The sequence below is a fragment of the Epinephelus fuscoguttatus genome, linkage group LG23 (assembly GCF_011397635.1).
Source record: "Epinephelus fuscoguttatus linkage group LG23, E.fuscoguttatus.final_Chr_v1".
Classification (NCBI taxonomy): domain Eukaryota; kingdom Metazoa; phylum Chordata; class Actinopteri; order Perciformes; family Serranidae; genus Epinephelus; species Epinephelus fuscoguttatus.
In genome coordinates this window covers 3,523,986-3,543,966 of record NC_064774.1, presented here as the reverse complement: position 1 = coordinate 3,543,966, position 19,981 = coordinate 3,523,986, and the positions used below count along the sequence as shown (strand labels likewise).

General features: G+C 43.3%; 2 protein-coding genes across 4 annotated transcripts in view; both read right to left on the bottom strand.

Moving 5' to 3' along the window:
• LOC125884011 (type-2 ice-structuring protein-like) overlaps positions 1–19,981 on the bottom strand; it is a 121,057-nt gene that overhangs the window by 22,196 nt on the left and 78,880 nt on the right. The gene's annotated exons all lie outside the window — the stretch shown is intronic.
• LOC125884012 (ladderlectin-like) overlaps positions 15,114–19,981 on the bottom strand; it is a 95,772-nt gene continuing 90,904 nt past the window's right edge. The window contains exons 6-7 of the mRNA XM_049568711.1: positions 19,828–19,939; positions 15,114–15,512 (exon numbers count right to left, since the gene is read on the bottom strand). Coding sequence (XP_049424668.1) covers positions 15,442–15,512; positions 19,828–19,939 — 183 coding nt within the window. The 3' untranslated portion in view covers positions 15,114–15,441. The remainder of the gene's footprint in view (positions 15,513–19,827; positions 19,940–19,981) is intronic.

The following is a 19,981-nucleotide window of genomic DNA, read 5'->3' as shown; positions in this document are numbered from 1 at the left end:
AAAATGTTTCTCCCACAAGAGTGGCAACAGTTAAGCTGCTCCCTGTACAATGTTTTTACATATTAAAACAAGCACAGTGTTTGAGTACAGACTGTCTCTACAGTTACAATCAGCATTCACACCTAAGTCAAACGTCTCTGCAGTAGTAACAGGTATTTATCGGCTCCAGCTTCAATCGGCATTGATGGAAACACCCAGGTAAACACAGCGCTCAAACATTAATTCACATGAGTCTGCACTATTGGGATTCACAGGACCACAGATGATTTGTCATTTGGTAAAATCTAAACTGGACATTTAAAGGCTTCCTTCTCTGCATGCTCTTTGTTCTCCAAACAAAGACCGCTATTTGACACCGATCTCCAGGAGGTCTCACATCACACCTCAGTGAGACACAAGTCTCACAACTTGATTGGACAGGACTTTTACAGTGACATGTGACTCTGTGATGTCACAGGCATCTGTAGAAGGTCTGCTCCCTTTTTACTCTAGAGCTGGTGAACAGCTCACACCGCTCTTACTTGGGAACTGCGGAGCAGCCCACACCTGACCCTTGCTCCTTACCCTGAACCATCTAAGGTGGGGCAATTGATCGTACACTCTCTAACCTGAACCAGAAAGTTAGAGGTGCAAGCACAAGGTTTGCAACTGGCTTTCCAGCAACAAGGAACTAAGTGAGTTAGCACCCAGCGTCTAACTCTGCAAGGACCCTGAGCGACTGGCTTCCTCGGATCAGAACCTTTGGAACAAAGGACACAACAAAGACTGCAGCTGGAACCATCTTCCCAGACTTCTTCTGCCGGCTAACAAAGCAGCACACCACCAAGTGACTCTTTCTCCCATCCATTCAAGGATCGGTAATGTAACAACTGGGCATAGCTTATCACAGCTTTACAGGCTAAGCAAGACTGTTTAACTTGTTGTATGTGATTTAATGTTGTCATTGAGTTATTGTTGTGATTGTTTGCAGTTAGGTCATTGATTAGTTGGCTTTGCCAAAGCTAAGTGTTTAGTTTGCTAATACTGTTCACAAACAGATTCTTGCACACAACTAAACAATCTCTGCACTAATCCAGACTGTTTGCAACACAAACACATTCACATAAACTCATTAACAAATAGGCTTTCAACAGAGCTACACCCAAACAGGCATCTCAAAGTTCACACTTCTTTTCCTTTGTCTTTGTCCTGACCACACGGTCAGACAAACACCTCCCCCGATCTGAAGCCAGCTTTGATTCAGCCATCTTGTAGTTCTCTGTTGTCAGCCATTTTGTTTTGTAGGCCAAACAGCTCCTTGATCATCACACACGCCTTTCTCTCTCTCTCTCTCTCTCTCTCTCTCTCTCTCTCTCTCTCTCTCTCTCTCTCTCTCACACACACACACACCAAGGTTGTATATAGTTAATTAGAATTTGTGTGTTTTGGTTTTGCTTTGCTTTCTTTGTGAATAAATATAATTCTTTGGAATCATGCCTGCTGTCTGTTTAATGCTGCACAAGGGTGAATGAATAGTCAACCTCTGCTGTGTCAAGAACTCCGACATCCTTCAGGCGTTACTGTTCATTTTGGTTGTTGTCATTAATTTAATTATTAATCAAAACTCCAAAGTAATAGTTTAGCGTATTTTATGAGACTGATATCTTTAACTGGCTATCACTTTTCCCTTTACAGGAATGGTGCCCCACAAGGTGATTTAATGTTAATTAAAGCTGCTACAAGGAACTTTTAACTGGATATGCAAAAGTCTCTCGTTTCTGCTGATGTCTGTGTGTGACCTACAACAGCAAATGAGACCATCAGTGTGAAGATAAGCTATTTCTATATAGTGTATATCCATAGCTTTAGGAAACTGTGTCAGGGTCCGCCCCAGGACCCAGACACCTTCTAGGATGAAACGATTTACGGCACTCAGACGGCACACGTCATCTTACCTAGCTGCTTACATTTATAGTGACTCTTATAAATAGTTGCTATTCCTCCTCCTCAACCCGAGGTCCGCAGGGAGTTAAAATAGCAGCAATCATCGGGTAAAAGTTCTGTGAAAGCACTGGGCTCACCAACAGTCAGCCACGTCTCAGTCACACAGAGAAAATCCAATCCTCGGGAAGTCAGGAAATCCTTCAGGATATACGTTTTGTTCGCTAGCGATCTAGCATTTACCAGCCCAATCCTGGCAGGAGCCGGCGGGTTCACGGCGTTAGCTGTCCGGGGAGCCACACACAGAGGCCGCAGGTTGCGCAGATTCACCCCGCGTCAGCAGGGACGAGGAGAGCAGGAGCCGTGGGGCTGGAACACCTCATCCGGGCTGACGACAGGTACCAGCCAGGCGTCGACAGGGTCCAGCAAGTGCAGAGAAATAAAGAGGCGAGGCACTGCTCCATACTCAGTCCAAGAAGCCGTGGAAGTGCTCGCCAAACAGGCCTTCAGCCTTACCAGCCGACCGCTGCGTTTACCCTGGCGGCGGTGGCGCTTATGCCGGAGAGGTGGAGCTGGGGCGCGGCAGAGGTGAGCTGGGATCCCTGATAGGAGCGGGGGCAAAGTTTTCCCGTCTTGTTGTTTCATTCATCCCCAAAACAAACACATGCGGGAGCCAGGTAAGAGTCTTTACGACAATACGCGCTAGAGCTCATGGGAAATGTAGGCTTCATTCCGGCAAAACACTACTGCTTTTGTCCACAGGGTCGCCAAAATCAACTCAAAATGAAAGTTCCTTGTAGGGGCTTTAAGTCACATTATTTAACATAATTATTAATTATTAATTATTTCCGATAGCCAGTTGACCCCAATATAAGTGGTGCCTACATGTGGAGCCCGAATTTAAATCCCAACAAGTATGTTTTTCAGTGTAAAATCACCTGAAAATAAGAATCATTGTGATTTTGTTTCCTTTGCATGAGCCATTCATATCTACAGAGGGAGCTATTTCGACTTGAAAACCTCCTGAACAATGAACACTTAAAGACTTCTAACCAGTAAAAGTTTCAGCTGGTTTCAATTTGCAATCCTCGCAACTAGATGCCACCAAATCCCCCTAAAATTTCCACACTGGACCTGTAAAGGAGACTTTACACTCTCACTCTGTTCTCCTCCATGCTGCTTTTGTTTGTAGGGTTTCCCTTCCCCCGGCGCACAGGTGTGTCTCATTTCTCAGTCCCTACCTGTCATAGTTTAAAAAGGGCTGTTCTGTTTTCTTTCCTTCCCCATCTCTGCTGCATCACCACAAGATGGTGCTCTTGCTTTAAGGAAAAGGCTCAAGGAATGCAGTGTGCTTTCAACCCCTTGTTGAGCAGAGATCACCATCTGGTGGGCTTATTAAACAGAGACTGGTTGATGAGGCCTCATTTGGCCGTCACTGCAGTATATAAGGTTAAAGTGATGACAGAAACTTGCAGGCTGGTGGTGTGTGAACGCTGCTGTCTACATGGTCTGCACTGAGGCACCGATGAGGCCCCTGAAGCTGTGACTCCGTCTGTAGGGAAAGTTGGACAGTGGGCGAACCATCACCGCTGATGAGAGGAGGATGGCCATGGTGTACTGCCTTGTGTACTGTTGGATCAGCACGTATTGAGGTAGGCACGTCCTGTTTGGCCTGCTACGCTAATGCAAATGGTCCTTACATTGTTTTTTGCTGCTCAAACAGACAGAATAAAAAAGGAGATATATCAGACTCTGATACACACACACAATACTTATTTTAGTCAATTCATGGTTTGATGTGGTGTTTTAATGGAATTTAATGATTGCAAGAGACATACACTCTGTGTTCCAATACCCATAAAGTATGGCAAACATAATTTAGTATGTCCCAATACATAGTGTGTCAAATGCAGTATGCCACAAATACCAGGATGTTCTACTATATGTGGTTGAATATAATATGTTAGAATCTAGACTGTACCCAGCAGAGTTCTCTGGGTTGACCTCCGTCTCTGGCAAGCTTGGAGAATGGTTTTGTTTTATCTCCACGGTAACAGATATATGAACAGGAGGGTAAAAGTTCAAGGCACAGTGTTATGAAGAAGTAGTATGTCCCAACAGAACATATTGTGTAAAAGCAGCTGCAGAACCTAAAAGTTAAAAGAAAAACTAGGTGGTTCGGAACACACCCATAGTACATGATTAGTCATATCTCATAAAGAAGTTAGTGCACACAGATCGCTGTCACCATCAAATCTGTTGCAGAATCTTTCTTAGATGACACTGATATTGCTAATCATAAACATAAATAAACAAACAAACTCCCTGTTGCATCAAACTCCTGCGGAACAGCCTCCGCATCAAATCCAGTATCATGATGATCCTGGGGCTCATCGCTTTGCAAAGCAGGTGGATCTTGAACATGTAGCTGGCTGCTAGCCTCTGTTGTATCGTTAATGCTAGCAACAGTAACGTTAGCAGACTCGGTGCTCGTACTTTTGCTCTCTGCATATTCTTCGCTGCTGAGGTTTGTTTGCTTTATTTCAAAAGCCTGAAAAATGCCTAGTTGTTTTCGTTCGCTCATTTCCAACTAGTTTTGCTTGCTAACATACAAGATAAGTAACACAGTATTGCTAGCATCGCGATTGAGTGCCAGAAATGTTTATTGTACACTGTACATTGTACAAGATTACAGCTGCTGGCGCCACTGGCTACACGTACATGAGCTCAGTATGATTAGAAGCCCCATGACTGCAGTAACACACTGTTGGGAACCTCTGAGGCTGAAAAATGAAGGTGGTTTCTCTCCTGTGTGGGTCCTCATGTGATGAACTAAGACTTGCTTGTGCGTAAATCTTATTTTTTTAAATGACTTTTTTTTTTACAGGATAACTGCAAATCATACAGGATTACAATACTTTTCCTTCCATTTTTAAACAACAGTGCACGAGAGTGAATAGTAATATTGTACAACTTACCTTTTGTTAAGCCCCGCCCCTTTGTGATGGTCCATCAAGCTATTGGAGTAAGCATGGTGCCCACTCTGTACCTAACTGCACTCTTCTCAAGTTTGAGATAAAAAATAACAGGTCTTCAAGCCAGACAGAGGCCGATGGGGATTAGTGGACTTCCATTCTAGCAAAATGCCGCAACAACCTGATGGAGCCATATACGCCACTGTATCGGCTTGTCAGGTGATCAGAGTGGTGGAGTCCTCTGGAACCCTAAACAGTGTCATGAGAGTGCTGGGTTGCAGGGGTTTAAGATTTCAGACAGGGTAGCAAAAATGGACCCTACGTTTTCCCACAGAGCAATTAAATGGTGTCTCTCCTGTGTGAATCATCAAGTGTAAGTGTTCACTCTCTGTAAAAGATTTCTTCCAGACTGAGTAGCTAAAACGTGTTTCTTCTGAGTGAGTTCTTATGTGTTTCCTCAGATGCTGCCACAAGCTGAAATATTTCCCACACTCAGAGCAGCGAAATGGTTTTTTACCACCATTCAAGTCACTGACAGGGACTTGATCATTTTTAAGAGAGTTTAAACCTGACTGAGGTTCTCTGGTCTCTTTCCAATCATCACTGTCACCAGTCTCAGGTTCAGAAGACTCTCCAGTCTTGTCATCAGACTCAAGTTGTAGATGTGTATCTGGTTCTGGTCCTCCCCAGTCCTCTACTTCAACTACTATTTCCATCTGTTCAGTGTGTCTTTGATGAAGCTGTGAGGACTGAGGTTTCTCTTCATCATCTTCACTCTTCACAGGGACAGGAGTGAATGGGAACTTGGTGTTATCATCCTCCTCCAGCCCTTGAAGCTGCTCTCCCTCCTGACTGATCCAGAGTTCCTCCTGTTCCTCTTTAATGTGTGGAGGCTCTGGGTCCTCCTGGTCCTCTTTAATATGTGGAGGCTCTGGGTCCTCCTGGTCCACACTGGAGCTCCTTCTTTACCTCTTCTTTAACCACCAACAGCTGCTGGACGTCTGCAGGAAACAGGAAACACACAAATGTTACAGAGAAATGTTGTCGGCTGGCGATGAATAAGGTTTTCAAGTATCGAGGATAAAACAGTACGTGCTCTTCGCGCTTCTTTTTAAGGTGATTTAAGCTTCAAAGCATCTGAAAATCTTTTACAGTGTTTTACATCATGCTTGCATTGTTTTCTCGACTCCATAAAATGAAACTTTGACTTGAGTGAAATTGTTATTTAAACACAATTGGTGTTCATAAATAGGCAATCACACTGATTTTTTTTTTTATTTGACAAATTAATTAGGCTACACTGTGAAGAAAACACCAAAGAAATCATTCAGTGTAATTTCTTTCCTTGATTTAACAAGTAAGACATTTACCAATATTTTTTTTAATAATTGTACCATTTTTTAAGTTTCTGTTACTTTTTTACCATTTACAGTGCTTTTAAAGGTTCTTTTTATTTCTGTTTTTTTCAAATGGTCTATTGGTTTTTTATTATTTATCTTATTTTCAAAGGTTATGTTTTTTTACTATTTATGTTTGTAAAGGTCCTATTTTTTAATTATTTAAAATTATTTTAAAGGTTCTGTTATTTTTTATCATTTATAATATTTCTTAAAGGACAACTTCAGTATTTTTCAACCTGGGCCCTATTTCCCCATGTGTATGTGCGGGTATGATTCATGGGTACCACTCGTTCTAAAATTGGTTCAGTATTGAAGTGCGAAACGAGCTAAAACGGTAATGGGGGCAAATGTGTCCTGTATAAAAGTGCTTTTGTTCGCCACTGACCGGTTCAGCTCGCCAGTGTTATCTCTGTAGATAGCATATTGTAGCGGCCCTGGGGCAGTGGTGAGTGTGAATGAGTGCAGTCAGCTTGTCAGTCAGTGATGGAGCAGAGAGGTACCGCTTGGTATTGTAAGTGAGTATATGTGTATGAAGCGTGTGTTCTTTCGCCACTGACTGGTTCAGATCACCAGTGCTATCTCTGTAAAGAGCATACTAACTTAGCCTTTCCCTTACCTTTGGGCTGTGTGATGTCACAAGCTTTCCTCTCTGCTCCAACACTGACTGATAGCTGACTCCACTCATTCACACTCACCACTGCCCCAGGGCCGCTACAATATGCTATCTACAGAGATAGCACTGGCGATCTGAACTGGTCTGTGGCGAACAAAAGCACTTTTATACGGGACGCATTTGCCCCCATTACCATTTTAGCTCATTTCGCGGCTCAATACTGAACCAATTTTAGAACGAGTGGTACCCATGAATCATACGCACACATACACATGGGGAAATAGGGCCCAGGTTGAAAAATACCGAAGTTGTCCTTTAAGGGTCTGTTACTTTGTGAAACAGTCGCAGTTAGGTTTAATGACAAAAATACTTGGTTAGGTTTGAGGAAAAAAGATCATAGTTGAAATAGGTGTGTTTGTTAGTTTACAACAACACAATGTAAATAAGTCATGTTGGTAACATCAGTACACAAGTATATGTGTATTGCATAACATTAAAACAACACTGACTTCACGCTTTACTCGGACATGAACTGTGGTCTCCTGTGTGTTCGACCCATCCACCTTCACTCCGTCCTTAATTACAGAGACTTTCTCGCTCTTTGTGCTCCATCAGTTGCTCTCAGCATCAAGTAATGCTGGAATTGGTTTACACTGGAGTCAGCTGAAAGCCCATTGTTTCTCATAAACACGCTAAAGGGGGGGTGCCAAAGTACTGCGATGAGAACAAGCTGTCTTTAGCCCCCTTCAAACTGCCTGTTAAAGGCAGGAATATGGCGCTGTCTTGCCACTCCGCCATTCTACATATAGAGATTCGGTCACAGAATGGGGGCACAGAGCTGTCTCGCCCATCATTTTGACGTGAATAATGTTTTCAACTCAACTATCACATTTCTGTTGCGATGTTGTGAATTTTTTTCTGGCAACTAAACCCAGCAAATTTGAACAGTTTTCTTCTTCTGTTGGAATACAGGCGGCAAGAGGATCTGGAATACTGTGAAGTACAAATTCAAATATCTGGCAGGTAAAAAGAAGCTTAAGAACAATGGTCCAGAGTTATTCATGTTGACTGGAAACAAGAAGAAACAGAGGACCGAAAGAAGAAGCTTCAGGAGAGGGAAATAATGGACTAAAAACCTCTTGATTCACCAATAACAGAGAAAGACAGAACCACCTCACCCCCCAAAATATAAACAAATAAAATAAGGTCACACTCCACAGCAATGTTCTGTAAAATAGAGATTATTACATCTCTTAGGAATGAAAATGAAAGACATGCAAAGGGATGTGTCACTCACTGTGGCTTATGGATTTGTTTGTTTTTGGACAGTGGTGCAGCTCGTTGGCACAGAGGGAAATGTGGAAGAAATACAAATGCATACTAAATGCATTATTTCATAGATAAACATATTCTATGGATATTATTGATTTTATGTGTGTAAATATTTAAATAAATACCTCTATGAACCCCTGTCATGTTTATTCAGCATTTTTTTATTTGCTGTATTTACAAAGTTTGACCTCCTAAGTGTTCAGATAAAAAAAACACTAAATATATGTTCCACTGAAACCAAAGAGAGGCGTGTGAGGTTTGTCTTCACAACATGACAGAACTGTAATGGACCCGTCATATTAGCACCCTCTGCTGTGTTCATGGTGTACTGAAAGCTGCCCTGGTTGCTGCCACAGGTTAGGCTGTGTAGACAAAGGGTGCTACAGGAAGAAGTGCTGCTCATGTCTGTGTGCAAAGGTTTGCAAATAGTGACAGTGTAAAGCAGTAAATATGTATTATATCTCCCCTTAAAGCAGCTCTGAGAAATAACCAATGCAAAACCACAGACTCTTGATATGGTTAATAAAGTCTGTTGATATTAGAAAAATGTAGTATTTAGAAAAGCTCATCGAGATTCAAAAACAGTTTAGAGACCGTTTGGTTTGAAACAATCTTCACTGTCTTCACTTACGAGAGTGCGACAGGCCACACGACAGGAAACTCATTTCATCTGCAAAGTCAGAAATGAAGTACAAGTGTGTTTAAAACCACAACAGTGCAGGTGTGCACGATAAATAAGGAAGTGCATCTCACACATGTGTCACTCTGCATGAACCACGCTGGACCTGATGTTTGCCTTCTAGGGAGGAAGTGTTAAAAATCATGACTTCTCATTGTAACAGCATGACTTTAAAACCAGCACGGAGATTATTTTGAGTTGTGACAGTGAATTACTGACGTCGTGTAAATGATGTGGTCAGACTGCAAAAAAATGTATTACCTTAAGTTCAAGTAAAGGAAAAGTGTTGCTGTGGAAATGACTTTATTTAAACTTTGAAAGATTTCATTTTGAATAATAAGTGTGAACGAAAATGAGATTGTTATACGTAGTTTTTCAACATTTAATTTGCAAGGAGTTTTTTTTTTCTTTTCCGTTTGTACTCACAGCTGATGTTGGTTTCCTTTAGCTAACCACTGTCAACTGCAGCATGCACATACAGCCCAACTGTCTAATGGCTCACAGACAAGACGCTTTATTTGTTTCAAAAATAGAATCGGTTTTTATTCTACACAGAAAAGCCAAAAATGTGGCGTTCAGAGGGCTGAGGAGAGAGCAATAAACCTGAGACATAATGGACTGTATGCATCTCGAAGGAAGAAGGAGGAGGGAAAGACATCATTAAGAAATAAGCTACAAAAGACGACAAAAGCAGTAAAAACAAATGTAATGTCATCAGCCCATCAAAGAAGATAGGAAGAGCAAAAAGTAACTTAAGAGGAAACAGAGGAGGAGGAATGAATCCATTATCACTTCATCAGGAAGTGAAATATTTTCAGACTGATATTTATTAACTGTGTACATATATTTACATTTGATCTTTAATGTATTAAATATATATCATAAACAGGTAAATAAATCATAAAGTATTTTTTTTCATGTATATTTGGTCATTTTTATTTCCTGTATTTACAAAATGTATTTACCTCCTAACTTATCAGATTTAAACTTTACAAAATATTTCTTTTTGTACAAAATATGGATATTCAGGACATTTAGAACAGGCTTCTCTTCACAATGGGACACAACGAGATTAAAAATATATGATGAAATGATGAATAATTGTAACTAACCCTTCATATGAGCGCCACCTGCTGTGTTTATTTAACACAGTTGCCAGACATTTACCAAGTCACGACAAAACACCCACATTTGGTGCCTTAAAAGCTGCTGGAAACACAGCAATGACCTGCTGAAAAACAACCACTTTTGTTGTTTGTTGGTCCGTGAGCTGAAATCGTGACCAGTCCAACAGTGTGTGTGTGTTTAGTAGTGATGGCCAAATGAAGCCACATGAACCACCTTTTTTTTAATTTTCTGACCCCACCAGTTGGCGCTCTTTGTTTAAAGATAAAAGCTGAGGGAATGGCAGTGAAATGTGCTTTCAAACCTTTGTTGAACATACAGTGCCATCTAGTGGCTTCAGAAAATAAAGACAGTGGTTCATGAGGCTTCATTTGGCCATCACTACTATATAATGACAAAAACTCTGTGTGTGTGTCTGTTCCACGTTTTTCTCCTCACTGACTTGGTCAATCCATGTGAAATTTGGCACAGTGGTAGAGGGTCATGGGAGGATGCCAATGAAGCAATATTACATCAATTGGCCAAAGGGGGGCGCTATAGCAACCCATTGAAATGTCAAACTTTGAATGGGCATATCTCATGCCCCGTATGTCGTAGAAACATGAAACTTTGCACAGAGATGCCTCTCCTCATGAGGAACACATTTGCCTCGAGAACCCATAACTTCCGCTTATACAGATTTTCTGCCATTTTGAATTTTTTGAAAACTCTTCAAATGGATGGAAATTTGGCACAGTGGTAGAGGGTCATGGGAGGATGCCAATGAAGCAATATTACATCAATTGGCCAAAGGGGGGCGCCAAAGTTGGAAAACTTCCTAAAACTGAGCTTCTATAAGGCAATGAATATTGCGGAGGGCGTGGCTCATCACATAAAGGTGTAGAACATCTCAAGGGTTTCACCCATCACCACGCAACTTTGTAGGCATATGACCACACATAATCTGAGGGGACCCCTCCATTATTGACCCCATCAAACAAAATGGGGGCGCTAGAGAGCTCATTTCTTATCTAGGCCTAACCACCATATGGATTTTTACTAAACTTGGTAGATATGTAGAACAGGACGCCTCAAGGTGACTGGAGAAATTTAACTCTAATTGGCAACTGGGTGGCGCTATAACAACAGAAAAATGCTTCAAAATGGCTAAAATGCGACCGATCGCTGTGGCTCCCCCTGTGGACCAATGTTGGTGTTGTTTCTAATGTTTGGTATGACTAAGTCATGGTATGGTATGCTGTACATAATCACGGAAACTGTCAGTGTGTCATTCTGTCAGTCAGTCATTCTGTCTGTCCCACGTTTTTCTACTCACTGACGTGGTCAATCTATGTGAAACTGCACATAGGCATTGAGGATTGGCATAGGGATGCAGAAATGCATAATACTAACAAGACTGGGCTGGGCATAAAGGTGTCTCAGTGGGGAGTGCAGGCAGCAGGGGAGAGACTCAAAAGCAGACAAAACAAACAGACTGGTGCAGTTCAGTGAGATACATAAATGAACTTACAGGCAGGTGTTGGGAGACAGGCACAAGGTTCTGGCAGGCAGGTTCAGGTCCAGGCAAAGAGCAGAGTCAGGTTCAGGTTGCTTGAAAACCAAAGTACAGAGTAGATGGTGATGAAGCTGAAAGGAACAAAGCATCAGCATGGAGTGAGTGACTGATAAGGTGAGTGAGAACAGGTGAGCAGGGGAATGAGGAAGTCGGGTGAAAATCTCTGAGGGCATCTGGTGGACAGGTCAGGAACAGCACTTAATGGTTTTGAGGAAGTGGCTGAAGGGTGATGTCTCAGTAAACAACAACCATTTCTCCTGCCATTATCCCCCGCTCGAAAGTCAGCAACGAGTTGCTACGAAAGCAGCAACATTTAGGGGCTCAAGGGCTGCAGGAAACACAGTGACAGGTTTCTAAATACACACACACATTCTGGGGCTGATAAGCTATGAGAAAAAACAGCCACAGGTCCAAAAATAGGAAGATTGTGATATTGTGTTAGTGGTACTTTTACTTCAGTGTAAGGTTTGAGTACTTCACTTCCCAGAGACTGTAAGTAGTGTGTCAGTGAGCAATCCTTACCCACATAATGGGCACGAGACACAGTCGAGTCAAGTTAAGACAAGTGAAGGTGTTTATTGTCATATGCACAGTTGAAAACAGGTTTCCCTGCGCAATGAGATGCTGCTTAACAATGAAACACAGAAAGTAAAAACTACAAATACAAGATTATAAGAAAATAACAAGAAGGATACAAAGTATCTCGTAAAATCAAAAACAACTATCCAAACTATCCAAGTATCCAAAAAACACTATATAGCCTACAACATACAGATACACAGTGTCATCATGTTGATAACTTGGCATAACTATGACTTGAATTTTTCCCCCCAGAAATCCAGGATGCTGCTTTCAGCGATGCCGTCCAACAGTGGACTGTCCGTCAGTGAAATCATCGCTTCAGTTTTCCATGAAGCTGTAATCTGTGTTCTCCTGCTGCAGTCATTTGCAGGTAATTTACACATGAAACACCTTCAGCTCCTGAATAATCCCTCTATAATCCCTGTGGCAGCCGTGCTTTGGTCAGAGGAGAGACTGAAGACAGTGTCCAGGGCTGTTGACACACATTGTCTAGTGCCAGTCAGTGTTACTAAAACACATTTAACATCTGAACACGTCTCCTGATTCTTTAAAGTGAGGTTTTTATTTGATTATGATTGAAGTAACGCAGAGCTGCTGGTTTATTATGTGCATCTGTATGAAGCAGCCCAGTGAGACCAGTTAGTGGCGACGTTACACCTGTTGTGTTAAACTATTTACGACTACAAATTCCCGGCTCTGTGGTGGTTTAATCTTACTGGAAAACATCCAAACAAACCCTGTTAATCTTCACTGAAAACACAAATTACATTATGTCACAGAAACATTACGAGGACTTTCAGTAATGAGACAAAACGTGTACTTGCTTGAAGTAACAGTATGGCATCAGTCAGTGTGGGTATTGTGTGAGGCCAAGGACTTCACACAGTGTCACAAGCAAACCAAATGGAGTAGGGAGCCCTCTAGTGTACGTGAGGTGCACATGGTTTATTATTTGTGAGACTTGGGCAGAAATGAAAACAGAAACACATCCAAAGAAAGGAACTGAACGTCTTTATGAGCTTTACCTTTTCTGTGAAAATGTTGCCATTGTTTCTGTGAATCACAAATATGTTGCATTTGCATGTGTCGTACGTTTCATATCAACGTCTCTAAAGTGATGTAATGTATGAGCTGATTGTGTCATAATGGCATTACACCTATGGAGCTTTTTTTCCTATCTTTTTTCAAGAGAGTGGACTGTCCTTGTACCTCACTGTGTGCTCCATGACCCATACTGCCATACTATTTAGTATGCCAGAAAAAGATTTGGTTTGTCCCAAAATATAGCATGTCAAATGCAGTATGCCAGAAATACCAGCATGTTCTACTAACTGATGCCCAGTCAAATTGTAACAACAGCAGTATTAATTGTAAACAGCACTGGTAGGGAAATGCAAATTGAATTTTACTGTTGTGAACATAATGTCAGAATCTACAATGTATGCAGTTATGAGTTAAACTTCATACGTCACAGAGTTACAACAGCAGAGCTCCCCAGGTTGTTCAAGGTAATGGATATATGAGCAAGAAGGTCAAAGTTCAGGGTGTAATATTATGAGACAGTAGTATGGCCTGACTGTATGCATCCTGCATGCAACAGGACATACAGCACCTACGAAGGGTAAAAACAACAGGTATGCAATTTTGAATGCTCCCAAAGAGTTCATGACAGGGGCGGGACTTACTGGACATTGCATGATCCGCTCTCACCTCAGTCTTGAACACACAGTACATAGAATCCTGAGCTGGAAGAGCTTAAAGATTTCTATGCTCATATTTCTTAACACAAATAAAACAAGACATGGGAACATGAATACTGAAGCGTTTACTGCAGTTCAATTAAAAGCTATTCTCTGTCTCAACTGAATGAAGGCCACCTGTTCAGGAGTAGGTACACGTTCATGACAGACTGTCATTGGCATAGTCAAAGCCCCTGAATTACTGTATAACATCTACCTCTGTTTATAGACAAGTTTCTTTCACAAAAATGTCGCCCAATAGTAAAAAAGAATTTCACGCCAGATAAATCTGCAGAATCAAATGTAGCAGAGTCAGGTAAGTATTTCCTGTGGGCTCGTCACCATGAGCAACCTCTTTCGTCTAAAACTAAACTGTTTTGAATCTGTACATGACTCGTATTACAGGTTTAGACCGCTGGTGGAATTTGTTTGTTCTCACAAGGAAAATTAAAATAAAAAACTGAATGTTCATCAGATGTACTTTTGAATTATTTATTATTATTTTTCGTATTTAAAAGTTAACATTAGCTGCCACTCATTATATATATATATACATATATAATTAATATATTAATATTATAAGCACAACCTTTCTTTCTACTCCTCCATTTTTTTCTTTACCATTAAAGTTTGACTCCATACAGTCCTCATGCCCACAGATATGAAGGAATGTTTTAAGCTGGTCAAAGAATTTAGTTGGCTGATAGGTGGTATCGTGTAAACGGCCTGACAATAAAAAGGTATACCTGTGTTTGTTCTCCATGACACCACTGCATCTCTGGTCACAATGGGAGACTTTTGCTTCTTGAATAAAAGGTTGTGTGAGACAGATGTAAACCCAGCTCACTGATGCGTGCACATGAAACAGTGTCAGGTTTGAGGAATGCATGAGTGTTGGGTCTATTGCTCACTGAGTTTAAAAGTGGGAGCATTTTTCTAACCTCAGTGTCTAAACTCTCTGCACCCAAACACTCATTTTTACTGGCATATGCAGTGAACTGCTGCAGTGTATGCTGTCGTATAGGAGAGTCTTGTTGCAGCAAAAGCAGTCTGAGAGGACAAAACTGCAGATTTCAGTAAGGAAAGGATTTAGCTGTTTTCTTTTTGCTGACAGAAAGCCATTAAAATATGTTTGGATCAGCCCGGAGGATCGAGACATCTCTGATAAAGACAGGAGACAAAACACAGACCAGTTTGTTTGGATGCTTGAGCCTTTAATTTTGCATAAGACAAGAAAGAAGAGTTTACTTTGCAGAATATATGTAGATTTGTGCTAAAAGCATTCTTTTCATAACACATTCAGTCTGCTCTCATTAAAGGCACAAGGCCTCAGAGACAGTCCAGCTCCTGTTTATGTCACTTGTTGCTTCATTCCTTCAGTAGCGTTACAGCGATAGCAAAGACAAACTCAGCTCACATGTGAGACTGAGGGTGTAAAGAAAGATTTATATGAAAGCATGCGCACAACACAAGTGTTTGTGCTTTTAATGGGTTCTTCATGTCTCTGTGTCAGACCTGGAATCAGCATCTCTCCCTGACACAGACAGACGGTAACTTGTTGGAGCACTGGAGGTCATCCCAGCACCTGTCAGCTGCAAGCAAAAAACAAAAGAGTTGGTTGAGTCAGTGAACGTGACACAAACAAAAACCTGACTGTTGATGTGATCAGTGACTCCTAACTGATTCATCATGAATAATTTGAACAATAAAAACTGAACTTTATTAATTGGAGAGGGCTGCTGTCAGTCAAAGAAAATCTTGGTCAACTAAACTCATCTTATTCTTCAGCCAGCTGATTGGTCGCTGGGAAGAAAATCTTCATGTTATCTCTAGATGAACTAAATCTACCTGGCAGTGTTGTGTGTCATCCAAAGCATTTTGAAGCTGCGACCAGCAGCTCTATCTCGCTCTGTCGGTTTCACAAAATGTCTCCACTGTTTGGTGGTCACAGTTTTTGCCCTAGCAGGCTGAAATTCGGTGTGGAGGTCGCAGCTATCGTGAATTCATGCTTGTTTTTTCTGAGGCCAGCGCTGTAATGAGACTCAGGAGTGCTGTGTGTTTACACTCTGCTACAAACCTCAGTGTCATTATGAGGCCCTGAGCGTCTTCACTTTTCTTCACTAAGCCATGCATGTTGCTGTTTTCTCTCTGGTCACACAGATTTGAAAAATGTTTAACTTTGGGTAAAACGCTGCCCTCGTCACTTTTTACCATGGACTGTAGAAGGAATGGACGTAGCTACAGTGACGTCACCCATTTGTTTGTGGTTTTGAAGCCTCATGTTTGACACATCGGCCGTCACCATCTTGGTTTTTTGGAGCCAGAGGTGAACATAGTTGGGCAAGAGGCTGGTGCTGTGTGAGTGAGGGGTCACTTCCACAACCGTGGGAGCCAGCGGCGGTCTTCTCCTCCTCCTTCCCGCAGCGGTGCAGCGACCAGTCGACCTCGCCGCTTCCGCGGCGCTCCGCTGCGCTCCACTCGGCCATCTCCACGTCCACAACAAGAGCCCAACATCAGGGATTGGACCATCGCTCGGCTCCAGCGGTTCCTGAGGGCAAAAACATCCCCTTCCACAACAAGTCCAGGCTGTTCCAGCTCTATTCAGCCGCTGTCCGGGCTCCCGAGATCACAGCTCACTGTCCCAAGCTGGCCGCACTTCCGGGTTCCCTTCTGGGTCCTACTCCCGCCAGCGTCACCGTCGGTGACGCCACGGCGCCTCCGCCACTCCAGCCGGAGCAGCCTCTCTCATTCATTCCCCCAGCCGGGGGTCAGGTCGTATCACCCCCTGTGCCTACTCCCTCAGACGCAGATGTGTCACGCGCAATATCTGCTTTCTTCTCCTCCCTGTCTCGCAGGCCTCCACTGTCACCCCGTGCACACACATCCTCCATCCCCACATCCCTTTCCTCTACTCTTCCTTCCAACTATCCTGTTCCGGCTGGCATCGCAGCCCAGGAGCCCCATCCTGCAGCACAACAGGCTCCTCCGGCGGGTGTTTCACTGCCTTCCACTCTCTTTCCGACGTGTCTCTCCTTACCCCTTCCTTACCGCTCGATCAGAGCTGGACGACTATCATTTATAGTTACCACCTCCACCTGGCTGCACAAGCAGCCGGCCAGTTGCAGCAGCTAAATCAGGGGACGTACTGGGGGGGTTCTCAATTCAGAAATAAACTGCCGAATTTTCGCAGCTCGTTCCTCCCTCTCCTGCAACTTATGCGGCGCCCCTTCTCACCCGGCCTCTGCATGCACTATCATGGCTCCTCCACCGCACTCCTGCCTCACCACTCCATGGACGCGGCTTCCTCTGTAGGTTTCGGTGGGTATTATGGAGGGAGTTGGTTTGCGGCTGCTCGGCCCTCCGAGCTCGAGTCCCTCGACTAGGGCTGTCACAATACAAATTTCAAACTCATTACGGGTACCCAAGAAAATATTCAATACTCGATACCATTTTCGATACAGCAGCAAAATTAAGAGGCATGTCATTTTCTAAATAAAGATCATAACAGTAACATCAATAATAACAAAAATCCCCCCAAAATAAATATCAACCAGAAACAAGATCTGTCCATACAAATGTATTTATCTACAGCCCTGTTTATTTTCTGTGCTTCTGGTGAACTGACACCATATTTTCATTGCTGATCAAATAGAGTTGGTGGTTTAGGCTCAGGATGCTCCTGTTTCTACCTCACCACGTGATCAGAGAACCAGGGGTTACGGGAGAAACCAAACGTTTTTTCAGCTTCAATCTGTGACTTTACAGTTAACATAACTTTTCAGACACACATAATTGTGTTGTCCTGTTAAACTAACATTGTCTATTAATGTTACAGACAGGCATGGCTGATAAAGTTTTCTGCTTAGCTCCCACATTAACGTTAGAAGTTATATTTTAGTTTGATGCTGGCGACACCAGCTGCTCAGCTGCTAGTGAGGGGAGGGGCTGTACCTGCCGTCTGCAGCGTGCTGTGTTCACTTCACTAAATATTTCCAAAGAGCGCTTTTTCCTTTGTCATTTTTGACCAAAACTGGCTGCTCTGATCATCCCGCAGCCGCGCTGGCCATATTACAGCAACAGAAATGTGTGCGTGCATGCACAGCGACGACAACAAGCCGGGTTGCAGCGAGGGCTCTGTGCCTGCCAGACGCTGCCCGCTGGACTCGTTGCGCGCACCCGACAGGCGCTGAGGTGGCGTGCACTGTTAGTGTCGATAATTTTGTAAATTAGTATTGTATCCGGATACAGCGTTTGAGTATCGATACTTATCAGAGCATCGATACTTTTGACAACCCTACCCTCGACGCAGAGTCACGCTCTCCCTCGTCTGCTCCGTACGAGCCGTAGGCTATTCTGTGATCATCGCCACTCTAATTTGGGGGCACGAATGGTCTAAAAAAAGGCATCACCATTCACTCTGACAGCACAGCAGTAGTAGATATCATCAATCAAGGCCGTTCCCGTTCCCCAGCCATCATGCCATCCACCCGCAGACTCACTCTCATCTCTGCCCAGCATCAATTCATCCTCTGTGCGTCTCACATTCCCGGTCACCACAACGCCATCGCCGACCTGCTTTCCCGCTTCTCTTTCCAGAAATTCAGACGCTCGGCTCCAGACTCGGATGTCCATCCCACACCAATCCCACCGTTTTCAGCGACCATATTCAGCTAAATCCTCATCTGGCAAATCTCACTCGCACCTCCCAAGAAGCCATCCTTAACAGTTTAGCACCAAGCACGCTATCTTTTTACCTCACCGGCTGGAACTCTTTCAAGAATTACCACGCCACTTATCATCTACCGTTTCCCTCTCTGGACGCCATGTCCATATGCAACTCCATCACACACTGTAACACTGTAACAAAGATCCGGGCCTCCAGCATACAAACATATCTAGCTGATATCAGTTTATTCCATAAATTATCCACCGGCCTCCCTTGTCGGTCAGTCTCGCATTCTCACATCACCATGCTAATCAAAGGCTTACGAAAGCACGAACCAGCGCTGACAGCCAGACGCCTCCCTCTCACCTCCGATCTGCTCTACCGCTGCATACGCACTCCGCGGTTACATCTCTCCCACAGTCGACTAAACACTGGAATCAATGTTTCTACTCGCTTTCTTCGGATTTCTGAGGTGCTCTGAATTTGCTCCAAGCTCATCTGTCTACGATCCTTCCGTCATCCCAGTCCATCCGACATCACCACCCACACTTCCGACTCGCTCATATTCACACTCCGTAGGAGTAAAACCAATCAGTTAGGAGTAACCTTTCCCATCTACATCTTCCGCCTCCACTCCTTCTCAGCCCGCACGAGCCACTGACCAGTGCCATTCATTCCGCATCGGCGCTGCCTCCTCAGCCGCCAGATTGGGAATTTCAGACCAAGTCATCCAGGTCCTCGGCCGCTGGTCTTCACAAGCCTATCAAACCTACATCCACAATAACTTCAATGATCTCCGTCTAGCACACAACAGACTAAGTCTCATTTAACCAGACTCTTTTGGGGGCTTCCTAACAGCAGGGGCTCATCAGGACATGAGACGGAACCCCCACACTGAGTCTCTCCGTCCACATCTACACCTCACCCAGTCCGACCCTCCGATGACATCATCTCCATCCCGTTCATTCATCTGCAAATCTGCACTCACCTATTCATCACCACCTCATTCATAACCATTTCTCTGACAATTACATCTTCATTAAATCTTTAAACTGCATATCGTTGTGGCGTGGTCCTTGCTAGTGAAAGTAACACCAGTGACTGTCCGACCAATGACAAATTGGAGGGGCAAGAGCACATCAACCATCTGACCAGAACGATATATTTCTGAGTTAACTCACTGTATTCCTTCCTATTTTATCATTAGCATCACAGCTACAGTTAGCACTATGTTGTTTTACCTGAGTAATTCATCTGCAGACAATGCTGATTGCCTTTGTTGTTATTAGGCTCTCCCTGACACCAGTATTGGTAGCGGAAAGGTGTGCCATCACTCCAGAACCATTGACTCTCCTGGAAGAAAGAGTAGCACAGAACATTACATAAAATAAAAGT